Here is a 16,388-nt window from a genome sequence, read left to right on the forward strand (position 1 = left end):
CTTCTCTTAATGGCCTGCTTTCTCCCCAAACAGGGAAATCAAAACAGTTTTTACTCACAGTTTTTTTAGTAGTAACAGTGGGATTTGAACCAGCCACCTCTGCATTACAAGAGCCATGATGTAACCACTTGGCCACAGCTCCACTTACTTGGCTGTCCCTCACTTTTGATTATACCCCTTCAGGTCTCTCTCAGCCAATCACAGTGCGTTAAGCTGTCTGTGAGAGGCTAAGAGAGACTGATCAGCAAGATCTAAACATCCAGAAGTACCAGTGCACTACGAATGCTGGCCCCTCCCACGGCCAAATGCCTTGGAATTGGCCGGGTTTGAGATGGCCGGTTCCAGGTTCCATTATCGCTGAAAAACAAAGTCGGCCATCTCAAACCTGGCGATCTGTGGCATTTGGCCGGCCCCAACCGTATTATCGAAACAAAAGTTGGCTGGCCATCTTTTTCAATAATACGGTTCCGGCCAGCTGTTGCGGCGCCGCCAAAATAGATCGCCGGCGATGGGTTTCACTGGCGCCATTTGATTATGCCCCTCTATGTTGAAAAAAGTCAGTTGTTACTTAGCCAACAATCAAGTTATAAACACCATCACAGTATTGAATCTTTAATGCTGTCAGTTATGGATAGCATTTTAGTGAAAGCCGATCAAGGATTTGATGCATGACAGGTACAACTGGATTTAACTGCAGCTTTTGATAGTTTTGTATTCTATTCTTTCTACAAGATATAGGGTTAGGCTCCACAGTACTAACGTGGCTTAGTTCTTATTTAATCAATCATGTGCAAGCTATCCAATGGATCAACACAATTCTTCTCAAAAAGTTTTGTCAAGGGGTATTCCAGAGGGATCATTATTTTCTTCGTTGTAGACCGCTATAATACTTTTTAGTCTTTAGCAGTATATCAAGTAATCAAATCAAAGATATTTAATTTATACTAGGCACCATTAGCCAAGCTTATAGATAGTTGGGGAACTGAATTCCATTTTTTTTGGAGATAAGATACAGTTGATTTGTTTCAAGAAAGAAAATCAGGTGAATGCTCTGATAGATGTGAATAATAAGTTGGAAAGTTTGCATGAAATGGTTGCATGTTCATGATTTGTTGTTGAATGTTAAGTCTACAGCAATGCAGCTTTCACACACTAATAAACCATTGAAGTTTGTCCCCAAAATCGAAGGAGTTTTGTTGCCCCTTAGTTTTGGCACACAGATTAACAATGTTGTTAAGACCTGTTTTATTCCAAATGAAACTGAGGCCTTTTCTTTCTAAATCAAAGTTGATCAAGGTTCTTCATGCATTGGTCACAAGTCAATTAGATTATTGTAATTCTCTATATCAAGGATTGACTAAGAATAGCCTAAATAGACATCAATTAATACAGAATACTGCTGCCAAATTGGAAGAAGAAAAGAAAACGTTTGATCACATTACACCCATTCTGATTGATTTACATTTGCTACCAATTGCAACCAGAATTATTTTAAATTACTTTGTCTTGTTTTTAAGGGTTTTTGGTTGAAGCAACCAGTATTATTTGAGGATAAATTGGTCAAATATGAGCATTCTCGATTATTACATTCTTTGCATCTAGTTAGATTGACTACTACTAGAAACAGGACATTTTGTTGTGCTGGCTTCTTTCTTTGGAACTCCTTACCTGATGAATTTCATGAGATATCTAGCTATATTATTTTCCATAAAGTTTTGAAGACATGGTTGTTTCAAAAGCACTATGAGTTCAGTGTTTGATATTTTATTTGCAATGGCTTTATGTTTTGTTATTAGGTTTTTGTGCAATGTGATAATTTAAGTCTTTGGTGGTTATTTTAATTACGATGTAATTGAGAATATTGTGTTTTATTTTTGCAATATATAATTATTGTAACTGTTAATTGATTATTTTTATTGTTAACTACTAGAACATATTTTTATATTTATTAAAATTTATTTACTGCCTTTTTGAAGGAATTCACTTAAGGTGGTATGCTGCAAGAATAAGGCAAAGATAAGCAATAGACAATTACAGCAGTACAAATATTCAAATAATAATACAAAGTGTTGCATAGTACACAGCTTACAATATCAACACAATATGTAATGAAACATTTTAATAGACAGCCTAAGGTATAAGCAAAGATGGAAATATAGATATGTAAGATACAGTATCAAGAGTAAGATGATATGGGATTTAATTTAAGAAAGTTGCACATGAGGTCAGAAAGGTGCTTGAATATTATCTTAGCTAGGGTAGGAATGGATAAACATATCTAGCTATAGTATGTGCCATCAATGTCACTCCATGTGTGTAGTGGTACATTAAGTAAATCAAATCAAATCTTGGAGAAAATATGCTACTCCAAGAGACCTTTTAAACTTAGAAATACAGAAATAGATAAAAAGACAACTGATAAATATCATATGTCCTGTCCAGTCTGCCCATCCGTACAGTCTATTATCCCTTTATCTCCCTTAGAGATACTATGGGTTTGTCCCACACTTTCTTGAATTTAGATAGTCATCTCCACACTTCTTCCAGAAGGCCATTTCCATGCATCTTGCACCCTTTCTATAAAGAAGTATTTCCTTAGATTACTCTTGAGTCTATCCCCTTTCACCTTCCTTCTATGTTCTCTAATTCCAGAGATTCCTTTCAGTTGAAAGAGACTCGCCACATGTACATTTATGCCAAAGATGTACATTTATGCCAATGAAAATGGATGTTCCATTCTCTCGTTCCAGATTTACCTCCAGTGCTTCCTCCTTAACTCATAAATCTTTCAGTTCTGTTGCTTTAATATTATCTTTAACATATACCCCCCAGATTCCATATAGTGCACCTAGAGATCCGTGCTGATTCTATAACAATACATGTAACTTAACAAGCTTAACAGGCTAATGAGCACTGATAACAGCACTTAACAAGCAATAATGAGCACTAATTGACACTGATTAGAATTTAGGCACAAAACTCACTAAGCTTATTCTTTAACGAAGAATGCTGAAATTCTAATGCATGCTGGCAAAAGGGGCATGGTTATAGGCATTTTGTGGGTGTTCAGAAATTTACACATATAGTTATAGAATGTGGCCCAATGCATGTAAATCTATGCACTGGGATTTATGCCACGTTTTCATTGGTGTAAATGGATACACATAGTTTTAGGCACTGATGATCGAAAGCCCTGCGCTGTTTCAAACAGTGCTCTAAAAATAGTACTGGAACAGGGTGGCGCTTCTACCTCTATGATCAGAGATAATAGCATGCAAATTTATGCATGCTATTATCTCTGATCATAGGGTAAAGTGCAGGAGGATTGTGCCTAAGCATGCTGTCAAAAGCCCAGACCTGTCAAACACAGGGGCTGGAGGTCTATGGGACCACCAGACCCTAAACAGCATGGCCCTGGAGGCCTAGTACCCCCACCCCGAGCCAAGCAACATAGAGGCTGGAGGTCCAGTGGACCTCCAGTCCCCCAGACCCCCCAAAAAGTTCATGGGGGCTGGAGATCTGGTGGGTCTCCAGCCCCACTAACCCCCCTATCATCCCCTCAAATAAATAGAGCCCTGGTGGCCCAGTGGGCCAAAAGTCAACCCCCTCCACCTGGTGATTTAGTGGCCCTCTTCCCCACCCCCTTCTTTCATTGGAGGAGGGAGGTGGCATCCCTCCTCGTCCATCGGTGCTGCCTTGAAAATGGCGGTGCCCTGCCTAGTGCATCCTGGGATGTGCTGGGTGGGGCTCACGCCATATAAGGGAGTTTCTCATGCTAGTTGCATTCAGAGCCCACAAGTGCATTGTTTCATGCATTCAGGGGCTCTGATCATGGGGTGGTAGAAAACACAGGTGCCTTTATGGTGCTAATAGTCTTTAGCACCTGCATTTGCTTCTAATCATTGGCCCATGAGATGTTAACTAAGCTTATTCCTTAATCAGTGCCTAAATCAGTACCGATTTCTTAGGCGCCATATATAGAATCTCCCCCATAATGTCACTTCCTTTCTTCCTGCCCTGTCCTGTCTAAATAGACTGTAGTCTGGCATAAAATAGTAACATAGTAACATAGTAGATGACAGCAGAAAAAGACCTGCATGGTCCATCCAGTCTGCCCAACAAGATAAACTCATATGTGTATACCTTACCTTGATTTGTACGTGCCTTTTTCAGGGCACAGACCGTACAAATCTGCCCAGCAGTATTTCCTGCCTCCCAACCACCAGTCCCGCCTCCCATCACCGGCTCTGGCACAGACCATATAAGTCTGCCCTCTGTATCCCAAGTGCAAAACAGGGGGAATCCTCTATGATGACGAATCACAGCAGGTAAAAGTAGAGGCTGACCAAAGACGGTTCACCACTGTAGACTTGAATCCAACAGTCTTTATTAGTATAATAAGGACCCAACATGGGCTGTGTTTCAACGCATGCAAGCGCCTACATCAGGGGTCAAATAAAATACTCCTGGATGAAAACACGGAGCTGTCACCTTTCAAACCGCGTTAGCATTAAAAACAAATGGATAAGCACTTGCAATGACTGCATGAACAGAACTTGCACACAAGCAGAGCTGCGGCTCTGTGCTTTCATCCAGGAATATTTTATTTGACCCCTGATGTAGGCGCTTGCATGTGTTGAAACACGGCCCGTGTTGGGTCCTTATTATACTTATACTAATAAAGACTGTTGGATTCAAGTCTCCAGTGGTGAACAGTCTTTGGTCAGCCTCTACTTTTACCTGCTATAACTGTATCCCAGTCATGGTTCACCGTGACTGCTGTTAAATCCAAGTCAGCCTCTTCCATCACAGCTTCTAAATCCAAAGCCTTTTTTACATACTAAGGTCAATGGAAACACAGCTTTCCAGATTTTTCCCTTTTTTCCAATTAGAAACACAGCTTTCTAGATGTTACCCTCCCCCCCCCCCCCATTTCTATAGAATGCAAAATACCTGTAATAGAAATTGTAAACCACATAGTCGCCTCAGGGGTCACTTGTGGTATATCAAGTGCTGAAAATTAAATAAAAGTATTCATAGTGTAACTTACATGGGGTCTTTGTTTCCCTATCTCTGATGATTTTAATTTAAAGCCCTCTTCAGTAGGTTAGCTAGAGTACTGCAGAAGATACTTTATTCCTTATTTGATAGGTGGACCCCATGTCAGCTCAGTAGCATTTGGAGAATCATCCCATGGGCAGGAAGCTAAAACACTCTTGATGATTCCATCTATACACCATCCCCTACTTTGCCCTTTTTTTTGTCCAAAAATTGAAGCTAGCTGTAATAAACATAAAAAGGCAGAGTTGGAATATTAGTTGTGGATAGCACATTAATTATAATAACACGGCTTCTTTTACAAAGTCCCGCTAGCGATTCTTGCACAGCAAATAAGAGGAAACCCATTCAATTCTTATGGGCTTCCTCTCAATTGCCACAAGGGAATCGCTAGCATGGCTTTGTATGTTTCAACATTTTTATTGATGACAAATCAAGTGAAACAATGCGGACATACTTCCATTTGAGTCTCAAGAAAGTCAATTACATACAATAAAGATAGAATGATAAAGGCAGTCAACAAGTTTTTAACAATTATATCCACCTACCTCTACCATCTCTTTAATTCCAGCAATTATTATTAACAACACCCTTACCACCCATGTAGAATCCCCCATGAAGCTTACTTATAATAACCACTTATTCCAAATCATTCCATATGAGTGCCATCAATTGTCCTATACATATCTACCCACCCCCCAGCCCTTAATCACCAACTGACTAATAGCAAAACTACTGTCCTTAGCCTAATTAAGAAATACCTGCTAACCAATCGTATCTGCAACTCACCCAACCCACCACCTCCCCAAATCCCCCTTCCCCTCCCTTATCATGGGCCTGTGCTCTGAAAGCCTCTGGGACTCCCTCCTCCCCCCAATGAGAACTAATTAGCATCTAGCTATGTTGACTAGGGAATATTAGAAATGCATTAAATTGAGAACCAGGCTGCAAACTCGAGTACTTAGATTTTGTAGGTAGAGATTCCAAATTTTCATAAATCATTGCTTTTGTTTAGGGGACCCCCACACATCCCATGCCTCCCAAGTCACCAACAAATGTACCTGGTTCCTCCAGTGCCAAAAAGGTGAAGGCTCCTGTGAAATCCAATATTGTAAAATACATTTTCGGGTCACCAATTTACGACAAAGAAGACTAGCATGTTTAAACAGGGGATAAAAAACTCTAGGTTTATCCAATACAAACTGTTCCAACGAGCTCTGAATGACCTTCCCTAGTAGTTTAGTGAAAAACCTCCCAATCTGCATCCAAAAAGCCCGGATATCCAGACATGACCAAAAAGCATGGCTGAATGAGTGGGGCCATTGGCCACATTTAGAGCAAGTATCGTCTCCCGGACTTTCCATATGCACCAACTGTCTCCTTGTCATATAAGCCCAAAGTACCACTCTATACCCACACTCTCTCAATCTTGCATCCGATGTTATGGTTGAAATGCCCCTCAGTGTGGCTCCCACATCCCAATCTGCCAAAACTAACCCTGATTCCCCTTCCCATTTGGCCTTCAAAGCAGTATAATCATTGGGGGTCTCTCTTTTCACCAAAGATTTATGTAGCCCTGAAATAGACAAGTCTCCTTCCAGTGTCTCCTGAAAAAATTGTTGTACCCGTGCTCCAAGCTGATATCCCAGCTTTGTCTTGTCCAAAGGTGCAACATAATGCTTAATTTGTGCATACGCAAACCTATTTCCCCATGTAGTCCCTATCTGGGCTTGCAGGTCTTCAAATGAGATTGACTCACCATCCCTCTTCAGCAAGTGATCTAGTAATGTAACTCCCTTTTGTTCCCAAGTATGAAAGATAAAATTATTGAAACCTGGTTCCAGAAGCATAGCCAGGTTGAGCCAGAATGACGGCGCAGGGGGAGCAAGAGCGGACTTTAGCCGGCGCACATTTTCAGTGCTACACAACGAAAAAGAATAGGTGCCAGCAGAACTCTGTTTGGGAGAGCAGCCGCTCCCCTGGTGCCCCACCTAACTACGCCACTGCCTGGTTCAAATGCAGCATTACCTCGAAGAGATAACTGATCAGAAACAGTAGGGCACCCCCCCCCCCCAATTTCCTTACCAACACCCTCCACGACTCTCGCAGAGATATAAGTAGTATACCGAGGCAGCTGATGTGGGGTATGATGTAATAATGAAAAAAAAATTATATGGCGCAAAAAACATGCTCTAAGTCTACGGGCATGAATTTTTGGGAATTACTGAATCAGTCTCTCAAGTGGTGCAAAAGACACGCCTGATTATATAAATACAGATTGGGAAGCCCCAAACCACCCTTATTTCAGCCTTCCATTATATACTTTAAGTGAATTTGTGGTTTTTAGCCAGCCCAACAAAAACAACTAAACAATCTATTAATAGTTATTAAATCTTTATGTAGTACACGCATAGCATGGCTTTGTAAAAGAAGCCCTTAATTCATTAAGGTTTATTCCTATAGATCAGTGGTTTTCAACCTAGTCCTCGGGACATAGTCAGGTTTATAGGATATCTACAATGAATATGCATGAGATAAATTTGAGTACACTATCTCTATTGTATGCAGGTTTATCTCATGCACATTCATTATGGGTAATCTTAAAATCTGACTGACTGGATGTGCGCCGAAGAGAACCCCCTGCTATAGATACAGAATAAAATCATCTATGGAGATGCCCCGACAGACTTGATCGACTTACCAATTAGAAATACATCTGAATCAACATGAACTTATCTAAATCTGAACTACCCAAGCTGCAAAGGACTTAAATACAAAACAACTTACGCATCTAGTTTTTCCTACATAAGCACACAATTGTGGAATGCATTACCAAAAGCCTTGAAAGCGACGTACGACCATCTAAACTTCCGGAAATCACTAAAAACTAACCTGTTTAAAAAGGCATACCCTACCAATTCAACTTAAATGCCTAATCTCTGCAACACAACCAAACTAAAGCACGTAATGGACATAACACAACTCTATACCGTTCTCCGATTTCCTAATGCGGATGTGCCACATGAACTTGATCTTACCACAACATCACCCTGTATTTGTTCACACCGGAGTCAGCAAATGCCTCTCCAGTACTATGTAAGCCACATTGAGCCTACAAATAGGTGGGAAAATGTGGGATACAAATGTAATACATAAAATAAGTAAATAAATAGTGAATAAGAATTTTGATATTGGAATTTCCTTTGATAACTTTTTTTTTCTTGCTTGCTCTTTGCTTTTTGGTCTTTTTATTTTTCACTTTCACCTTAACTTTTCTGTTGTGCCTCCAATTCCTCCTCCCCATTTCTCTTTTTTACTGTTTTGAACTAATCTTTTGATTATTCCATTTTGGGAGTCTATAAAGTATATTCTGTTTCTGTTTGCAGCTAATTATGGAGTTAGAAGAAACATGGGACTTTTTGGGAATGTCAGTGTAACATGGGCTCTTAATCCAGCAATTACCAATGACATCTATCCAGTTCAAGGGACCGTTTTCTTTGGAGACCAAGAATTCTCAAAAGATATCACCATTTATTCCCTACCAGATGAGGTAACAGTTTGTAACATGTGTGGTCAATTATGGGGAGTCAGAGGGAAAGATGTAGACAAAGGAAAACCTAGATGTGCATGGGGGAGGGCTCTTGGCACAGTGTGGGTGAAGTCACAAAGTATGCATGTAGGTTATAAAATACTGTACACACATCTGTATGTGTTCTTCAGCTGTACACATTTGTTTAAGTTTCTGAGCTAGCGTAAATGTACACAGCCACGATTTGAAATGCTTTTTTTTTTTGCTGGTATTTTCTAAAAATGTGAGTGGAATTGTAGAAAGGCTGTTGACATAGATCCCTTTCTGAACTATATGACATCATCCCTGTGACAATTAAATCCTCCGGGTGGACCCATTTCAGACACCCAGACATCAAGAATATCGATGTTGTCTACCCTGTAAGATAGACTTGTAAAGTTCAGCATTGTAATATCTCTTTGGTAATTTTAGACCAGACATTGCAGTGCCAAACCCGACACACCTGAGGCAGAGACTGCACAACTCTCAACTCCCTCCTCCTCTGATCCCAAGAGACAACTGAAAGCATATTATTTTTTTCTTTTCTTTCCAAATGCGCCTCAAGAATAACTTTTACTTCCCTCTTCCACATTTCTGGACCACTGATTATGCTTCAGCATGGTTGCACGTGATCCTTTCCCTCCGTGTTTTCCTATCCCACTTTTCCTGATATTGATTAGTACCTTTCTTTCCCCTACATTTCTTTTGTGTATGTCCACTTTCATTGTCAGCTTAGCTTTATTGTTATTGCTTTTATGTCTTATTAGTTTCCCCCTCCCTGTATATTTTAATTACTTTGTAAACCATTTAGATTTTTGCTATATTTGTAGTATATCAAAGTGGACTTGGATGCATTGAGGTAGCAGTAAGGGGCTCCCACGCTAACCTGGTGGTAACTGGGCAGTGTGCAGCATTGCCTGATTACTGCTAGGTAGCGATGGATATGACTGCGCCCTGGGGGTGGGCACTACCAGCGGGCTGATGAGTTAGCCCGGCGGTACTTCCTTTTTAGCTAGCATTAAACCCGCATTAGGCTTACCACTGCTTTGTAAAAGGGGGCCCTAATTTCTCCATCTGTCTGTTCATTCTATCATGGTAGACGATAGTCTAGCCCTACTGGTAAACTTCTTCCTTCACACTTGGAATTTCTATCCATAAGTATTCCATGCTGCTATCTGTTTCATGAAGAATGCTTATTTTGTTTGACTTAATTCCCTCTTTAACATGTAATGCAACCCCCTTCCCATTTGATCTGCTTTATCATTGTATATAATTCATACCCTGTTAATACAATATCCCATCGATTACCCTCTTTCCACCAGTTCTCTGAGATGCCTATTATATCTACCGCTTCATGTAGAGATATATACTCTAGCTCTCCCATCTTATTTTTTAGGCTTCTTGCATTTGTATACAGACACTTCAAATTGTGTTTTTCCTTGAATGTAAAAGCTACTTAAAAGTTGATGGGGATAATTTGTATCCTTTACTCTGCTCTCCCCTTAAACACTCCTGGGTTTCTTTCACCATTGTTGAAACATCTCAATCAGGATTCCCTGAATGTCCTGTTACAATAGTATCCTTCAAGAAATACTTCATACTGAACCATGCACTTCTGGGGGACTGTCAGCACCCCTCACTCCATTTTAGTTTAAAATTTTATTTATCTCCTTTTTAAATGTTAGTGCCAGCAGCCTGATTCCGTGCCAGTTAAGGTGGAGTCCATCCTTTTGAAATAGGCTCCCCCTTTCCCAGAATGTTGCCCAGTTCCTAACAAATCTAAATCCCTCATCCCTGCACCATTGTCTCAACCATGCATTGAGACTTCAGAGCTCTACCTGCCTCTTGGGTCCTGTGTGTGAAACAGGAAGCATTTCCGAAAATGCTGCCCTAGAGGATCTGGATTTCAGCTTTCTACCTAAATTTGGCTTCCAGAACCTCTCTCCCACATTTTCATATGTCATTTGTACCCACATGTACCAAGATAGTTGGCTCCTCCCCAGCATTATCTAGGTGATGCATGAGGTCCTCCACCTTCAAATCAGGCAGGCAGGTGACAAGGCGATCCTCACATTCACCAGCCAACCAGCTAACTTACCATCACCTATTAGGTGGTAGTAAGTGCTCCTGCTTTAACCATGCACTGACCAGTTATCATGCAATAATGTAGATGTGCTAACTAGTTAGCACAGGAACACTCACTGTCCACCTGTGACATGCCCCTCAAAAATATTATCATGTACTTATCACACGCACATGCCAAAACTAATGTGGAATGCTTTAGTGTGTCCTGCGTTAGACTATTTTTGCTGTATTTAGTATGCATTAGTGCTTAACACAGCTTAGTAACAGGACCCCAAAGTTAAGATCATAAAGCCTCTGAATATTGGTCCTATTCTGTTTAGATCACTGTTTCTAAATTTATTTAATCAGACACCCTACAGGATTCTCTTTGGTGTATGTTTGTATTGTGAACAAGTTCAAACCTTCCAGAATTTAAACAAAAAAAAGGCTTTGTTTATTACCTTGATTTTGTTTTTCTTGTTATGTACATCAGATCCCCGAGGACATGGAAACGTTCACCATCACACTCCTAAATACCACTGGGGGAGCCAGATTGGGAAACCACACCAGTGCAAGACTGCAGATCACAAGGAATGATGACCCTGTGTACTTTACAGGTTTCTACTTTCTCTTCAGTAGTTTTGCATACTTAAGGGGATATTCTAGAAGTATCTCTATTGGGTTCATTTTCAAAGAAAAGGACGTCAATCTTTCAACATAAATCGGAAGATGGACGTCCTTCTCCCAGGGACGTCCAAATCGATATAATCGAAACTCGATTTAGGATGTTTCCAACTGCACTCCGTTGCAAGGACGGCCAAAGTTCAAGGAGACGTGTCGGAGGTGTGCAGGTGGTGTGAAGGTACTACACTAACCACAGGATGGGGCGAGGGGAGGCTGGCCTGTGGGGGTGGACTTTCTGCAAGGACTGGGGCAGGGAGACGCTTTCAATTTTGGCTTTGGTTCTGGTTGAAACTGAACTGCGAATTTCAGCTGCAGATTTGGTTTTGGCAGAAACAGAAATCACCGGTTTTGGTCGCCCTCTATTGATTTGGTATTTGTGCTTACCTCTGCTTAGCTCTTTGGTGTTTATAATCACCTCAAAAATAAAATTATGTCTTTTTCACCTGGTTCCTTAATTCCCTGTTCCTGAACACCCAGGGGTCTTTTTACAAAGATTGTATTTAGATCATTAGTTTTGATATGTGAATAAAGTGAAAGATCATACCAGAATTTAGTCATGATGTAATACTTGATACACAGAAAAGGTACAGAAGAATTATAAATAGGTTTCTTTTGATAGATTTACAAAACAGTGCACTTTAATTTTTCTATCAGCATTTTCTTTTATTTTCTTATTTTCATGGAAACATAAGAAATATTTTATAGAGATGGAGATGAAATCTTGAGTTGTTTTGTGTTAGCTTCAACCCATTGAAAAGCCATTCTTAAAAATGTGATCTGTTTTTCAAATATGTAAATACCCTGTGTGGTACACCCTCAAGTGCTCCCATTCACTGTGTTCTGGCAAATCAAGGGAAGTCAGTGGATGGGGCACTATTTTGGTATCCCTGCCTCTCTTGCATCCTAATTGGCCATAGCCTGTTGGTCTATTTAGCCCCAATGTTCTGGGACTCCCTCCCTCAGGACTTAGGTTGGATCCATCTCTCATTAAATTAAAGAAGAGCTAAAAAAAACTTCTTTACTGAAGATGAAGAACCTTTTTGCTGGGGGGGGGGGGGGGGGGGGGCGTGCCCACTGAATAGCTGATTAGTTCTCTACCTTTCCTTTCCTTTTAGGTAAGCAGTATATGAAGAATTTGTAAGCGGCCTTGTTGCAACTGCTTTTTCTCCCTCTTAATTTCATTACTAGCATGTATTATATAGAGAATTATGAACTGGCCTGTTGCTAAAAGAACCAAAAGGCAGTATAGCAGGAGCTCTCAAACCTGTCCTCGGGACACACCTAGCCAGTCAGGTTTTCAGGCTATCCACAGTGAATATGCATGAGATAAATTGGCATGCACTACTTCCTTTCTGTGCAAATCTATCTCATGCCTATTAATTGTAGGTATCCTGAAAACCTGACTGGCTAGATGTGTCCTGAAGACTGGGCTGAGAATCCCTGCAGTATAGGAAATCTATCACTAAACTAACCCAAACTAAACTATACTGTTATGAATTGTTTTATGTTATGCAGACCTTTTGGTTGTGAGGATTCAAGAGGGTGAAATTGCTAACTTCACAGTTATGAGGAATGGATCTAATGACTTTGCATCCACCGTAATGTATGCCACTGTGGACGGAGGTGCCACCGCTGAAGATGGAGACTTCATTGCCAGCAGTGGAGGGACCGTCATTGTTTTTGATGTGGGAGAAAAGGTCCAAAAGATATCGGTTCTGATCAATGATGATGATCTGCCTGAAACAGATGAACCCTTCTACATTGTCCTATTTAATGCTACAGGTCAGAAGAATTGTTCATCCTAAAGGATGTGGGTGCATGCAGGCATTATGCATGTAATATTAAAGACTAAGAGGGAAGTTTAATACAAAGACATTTCTGCAAGTACAGCATGCCTTTTAAAATAATCTTGTACGGGGGGTAATTTTATAGATAAATAGAATGTATATACTTTTCCTTGCAAAAAAACAAAAAGGCACACAACTGCTTACAAAACAGTAGATAAAAAACAACAAAGCTGTGGAATCAAATGCATTTATTGGAACAATACCCGACATGGCCACGTTTCGCCCTCAGGCTGCGTCAGGGGTACAAACCATTTATCTGCTACTTCCAACTGAACTGATATCAGTTCAGTTGGAAGTAGCAGATAAATGGTTTGTACTCCTCACGCAGCCTGAGGGCGAAACGTGGCCACGTCGGGTATTGTTCCAATAAATGCATTTGATTCCACTGCTTTGTTGTTTTTTATATACTTTTCCTTGTGCAGGTTCTGGTGAATCCTCCAAATGAAAATATACACACATTTCATTTCTACAAATTACTCAAGAAAATGTTATTGGCTTACAATAACTTATGTGCAGTTTATGGGCTTACAATAATTTATGTGCATATTTTCTAAAGCATCCAATTTAATAGACCTATATCTTCCACGTGTGGGGACTTAGATCAAACTACATAGTAACAATTATCCCAAACACTTTCATTTCAAATGTCCATATAGCAATACTGGCTCCTAATACCCCAGTGCTTCACATCAAACATTTATCAAAAACGGGGATCTTCAGATTTTCAACTCTCCACCATCCGGGACTTTTGTCTCCGTAACTTGGCGTTGCTTACGTCCTCATTGATCAACCCGTGCAGAATTTTTTACTTTTTTCTTTCATTTTACTTTTTATATGCTTCTGAATGAGTCTATACCAAATGCTTCTTTATAAACATGAACTATAATTCAATTTAAAACTTAGCTTTGTAACTGTAGTTCAGCAACATTTTTCCTCCCAAAGCAAACCTCCGCCAAAAAAGCATATTTTCTAAAGCATGCACATACACACAAACCTGCCCCTGGAAACACCTCCACTCAGTATGGCTAAAGTTATGCATATATAGGTCATTTATGCATACAAAAGGCAGCTCTATAAACTAGGTGCCCCTTGCACATGTAAATATATAGAATGTTAAGACTTATGTGCTTAAGTGTATACTTACCTACGAAAATGCCAGCAGGATGCTTAAACAATATTCTGTAACACATGTAGTTGACAAGAGTATGTAAATTCAAGAGGGCATATAGATGTGTGGAGCATGGGCAGGGCTCCCACTTATTTATTTTAACATTTTTGTAGCCCTGACACTCTAGGCAGAATGCTGTAACATGTGTCCCTGCCGCACCAGCAGCTACACCAGCTCTGTGGCTGATATAACTGAGGATATATAAGGTACACCGATATCAGGTGATGCTAGTATTCTAAATGCCCAGATTCTGTTATGGAATAGGCTCCCACTGCGCATCGTCAGGGTGCTTAAATGGAGATGCGCAGTTATAGAATTGCCCCATACCCCCGGATTCTATGAAGTGCACCTAGAGATTTGTGCCAGTTTCATTGTGGATTCTATAACAATGGAGTCCTTTTACTAATGTGCATAGGCACGTATGCGTTTACAGCATGCATCAAATTAGAACTACTTGCCCAGCTACCGCATGCCCCGAGCGGTAATTCTAATTATGACGTGCATCCAAAACATGCAGCAGAAAATAATTTCTGTTTTCTACCGTGTGGGCTAACCGGGCGGTAATCGCCAGTGTATGCACGCTGATGATTACCGCCGGTTAATGCGTGAGACCTTACCGCTAAGTCAATGGGTGGCGGTAAGGTCTCAGGCCGAAAATGGACATTCACTGATTTTTATTTTGCCACACATCCATTTTCAATCAAAAAAAGGCCTTTCTTGCAGGTGTGCTCAAAAATAGACCTGTGCGCGTCCAATATATGCGCCTGCACCAGCGTAGGCCATTTTTCGGTGTGCCTTAGTAAAAAGGCCCCATTGTGTGTAACTTAACAATCTACTGAGCGCTGATAGCAGCACTTAACAAGCAATAAAGAGCACTAATTGGCACTGATTACAATTTACCTGCATAACTTACTAAGGGACCCTTTTACCAAGCTGCGAAAAAATGAGGCCTGCAATACTTCTTTCCAATTCCGTAGATGAAACTTTCTAGTTCACATCTGGCAGGTTGAAATCTCCCAGCAACAGCACCTTCCCTTTCTTTCCCAACTTTTGGATAGCTGTGACCAAATCTTTAGTTCTTCTAATTTGTCGGAGGCCTGTAGACAACACCCAAGTGGATAGACGTTCCATCTTATCTTTTCAAGGTGATCCATATTGCTTCTTCTTTTTCCCAGACCCCTGCATTTCAGTCGCTGTGATATCATTTCTCATATACAGAGCTACTCCTTCACCTTTTTGACCATCTCTATCCTTCTTAAATAGATTGTAGCCTGGTATATTTGCATCCCGTTCATGGGAATCACTGAACCATGTCTCCGTGATAGCAACAATGTTTAAGTCTGCCTCAAACTCATCTTCTGTTTAGTTTTCGTGTGTAGTCTTACTGCCTACTGTGTTAGTACGAAGTGATTTGTTAATGTTGTTTGCATTGCTTTCTTTACTATTGTCACATCTTGTCTTTTGCTGGTTGTGTATTACTGGTTGTGTACTCAGTTATTATCAATCTAGACAGTTTAGTACATTATTGAAACAGCTGCTTTGCTGAACTGGCACTTGTGTGGTCAATGGAACCAATCCGCTTCACTATTATAGCTTGCGTTTAGCATGGGGGCCATTAAAAAAGATTAGCATGTGAGACTGTACTACCACCTATTTTATAGATGGTAAGGGTTGACATGCTAATCATGCACTAATCAGTTAACATGTGGCAATGTAGCTGCACTAAGGGGCCCTTTTACTAAGCAGTGTTAGTGCTAACATGCAGGTAGCACGCGCCAAATCGACACTACCGCCAGGGTGGCATGGGTGCCCGGCGGTAATTTTGAAGTTGGTGCGCACTGTTTCCTGTGGTAGAAAATATTTTTCTAGTGCTTACCACAGCTTGGTAAAAGGACCCAATTCTGGCGATCATAAACCCTTGCTTCAGTCTCATCCGCAGCCATTTGCAGCTGTTACCACCTTGGCAGATCAGCAGGCATTTTGCCTTTTGTGTTCACTG

The 16,388-nt window shown here is 40.6% G+C and overlaps 1 protein-coding gene across 1 annotated transcript in view; it reads left to right on the plus strand.

Annotated features, from left to right (window-relative positions):
- The window catches only part of ADGRV1 (adhesion G protein-coupled receptor V1), a 921,762-nt gene that overhangs the window by 90,476 nt on the left and 814,898 nt on the right, over positions 1-16,388 (plus strand). Inside the window, 3 exon segments of the mRNA XM_030193377.1 lie at positions 8,445-8,608; positions 11,184-11,307; positions 12,890-13,156. Coding sequence (XP_030049237.1) covers positions 8,445-8,608; positions 11,184-11,307; positions 12,890-13,156 — 555 coding nt within the window.

Source organism: Microcaecilia unicolor, chromosome 2 (genome assembly GCF_901765095.1).
Source record: "Microcaecilia unicolor chromosome 2, aMicUni1.1, whole genome shotgun sequence".
Taxonomy (NCBI): Eukaryota; Metazoa; Chordata; class Amphibia; order Gymnophiona; family Siphonopidae; genus Microcaecilia; species Microcaecilia unicolor.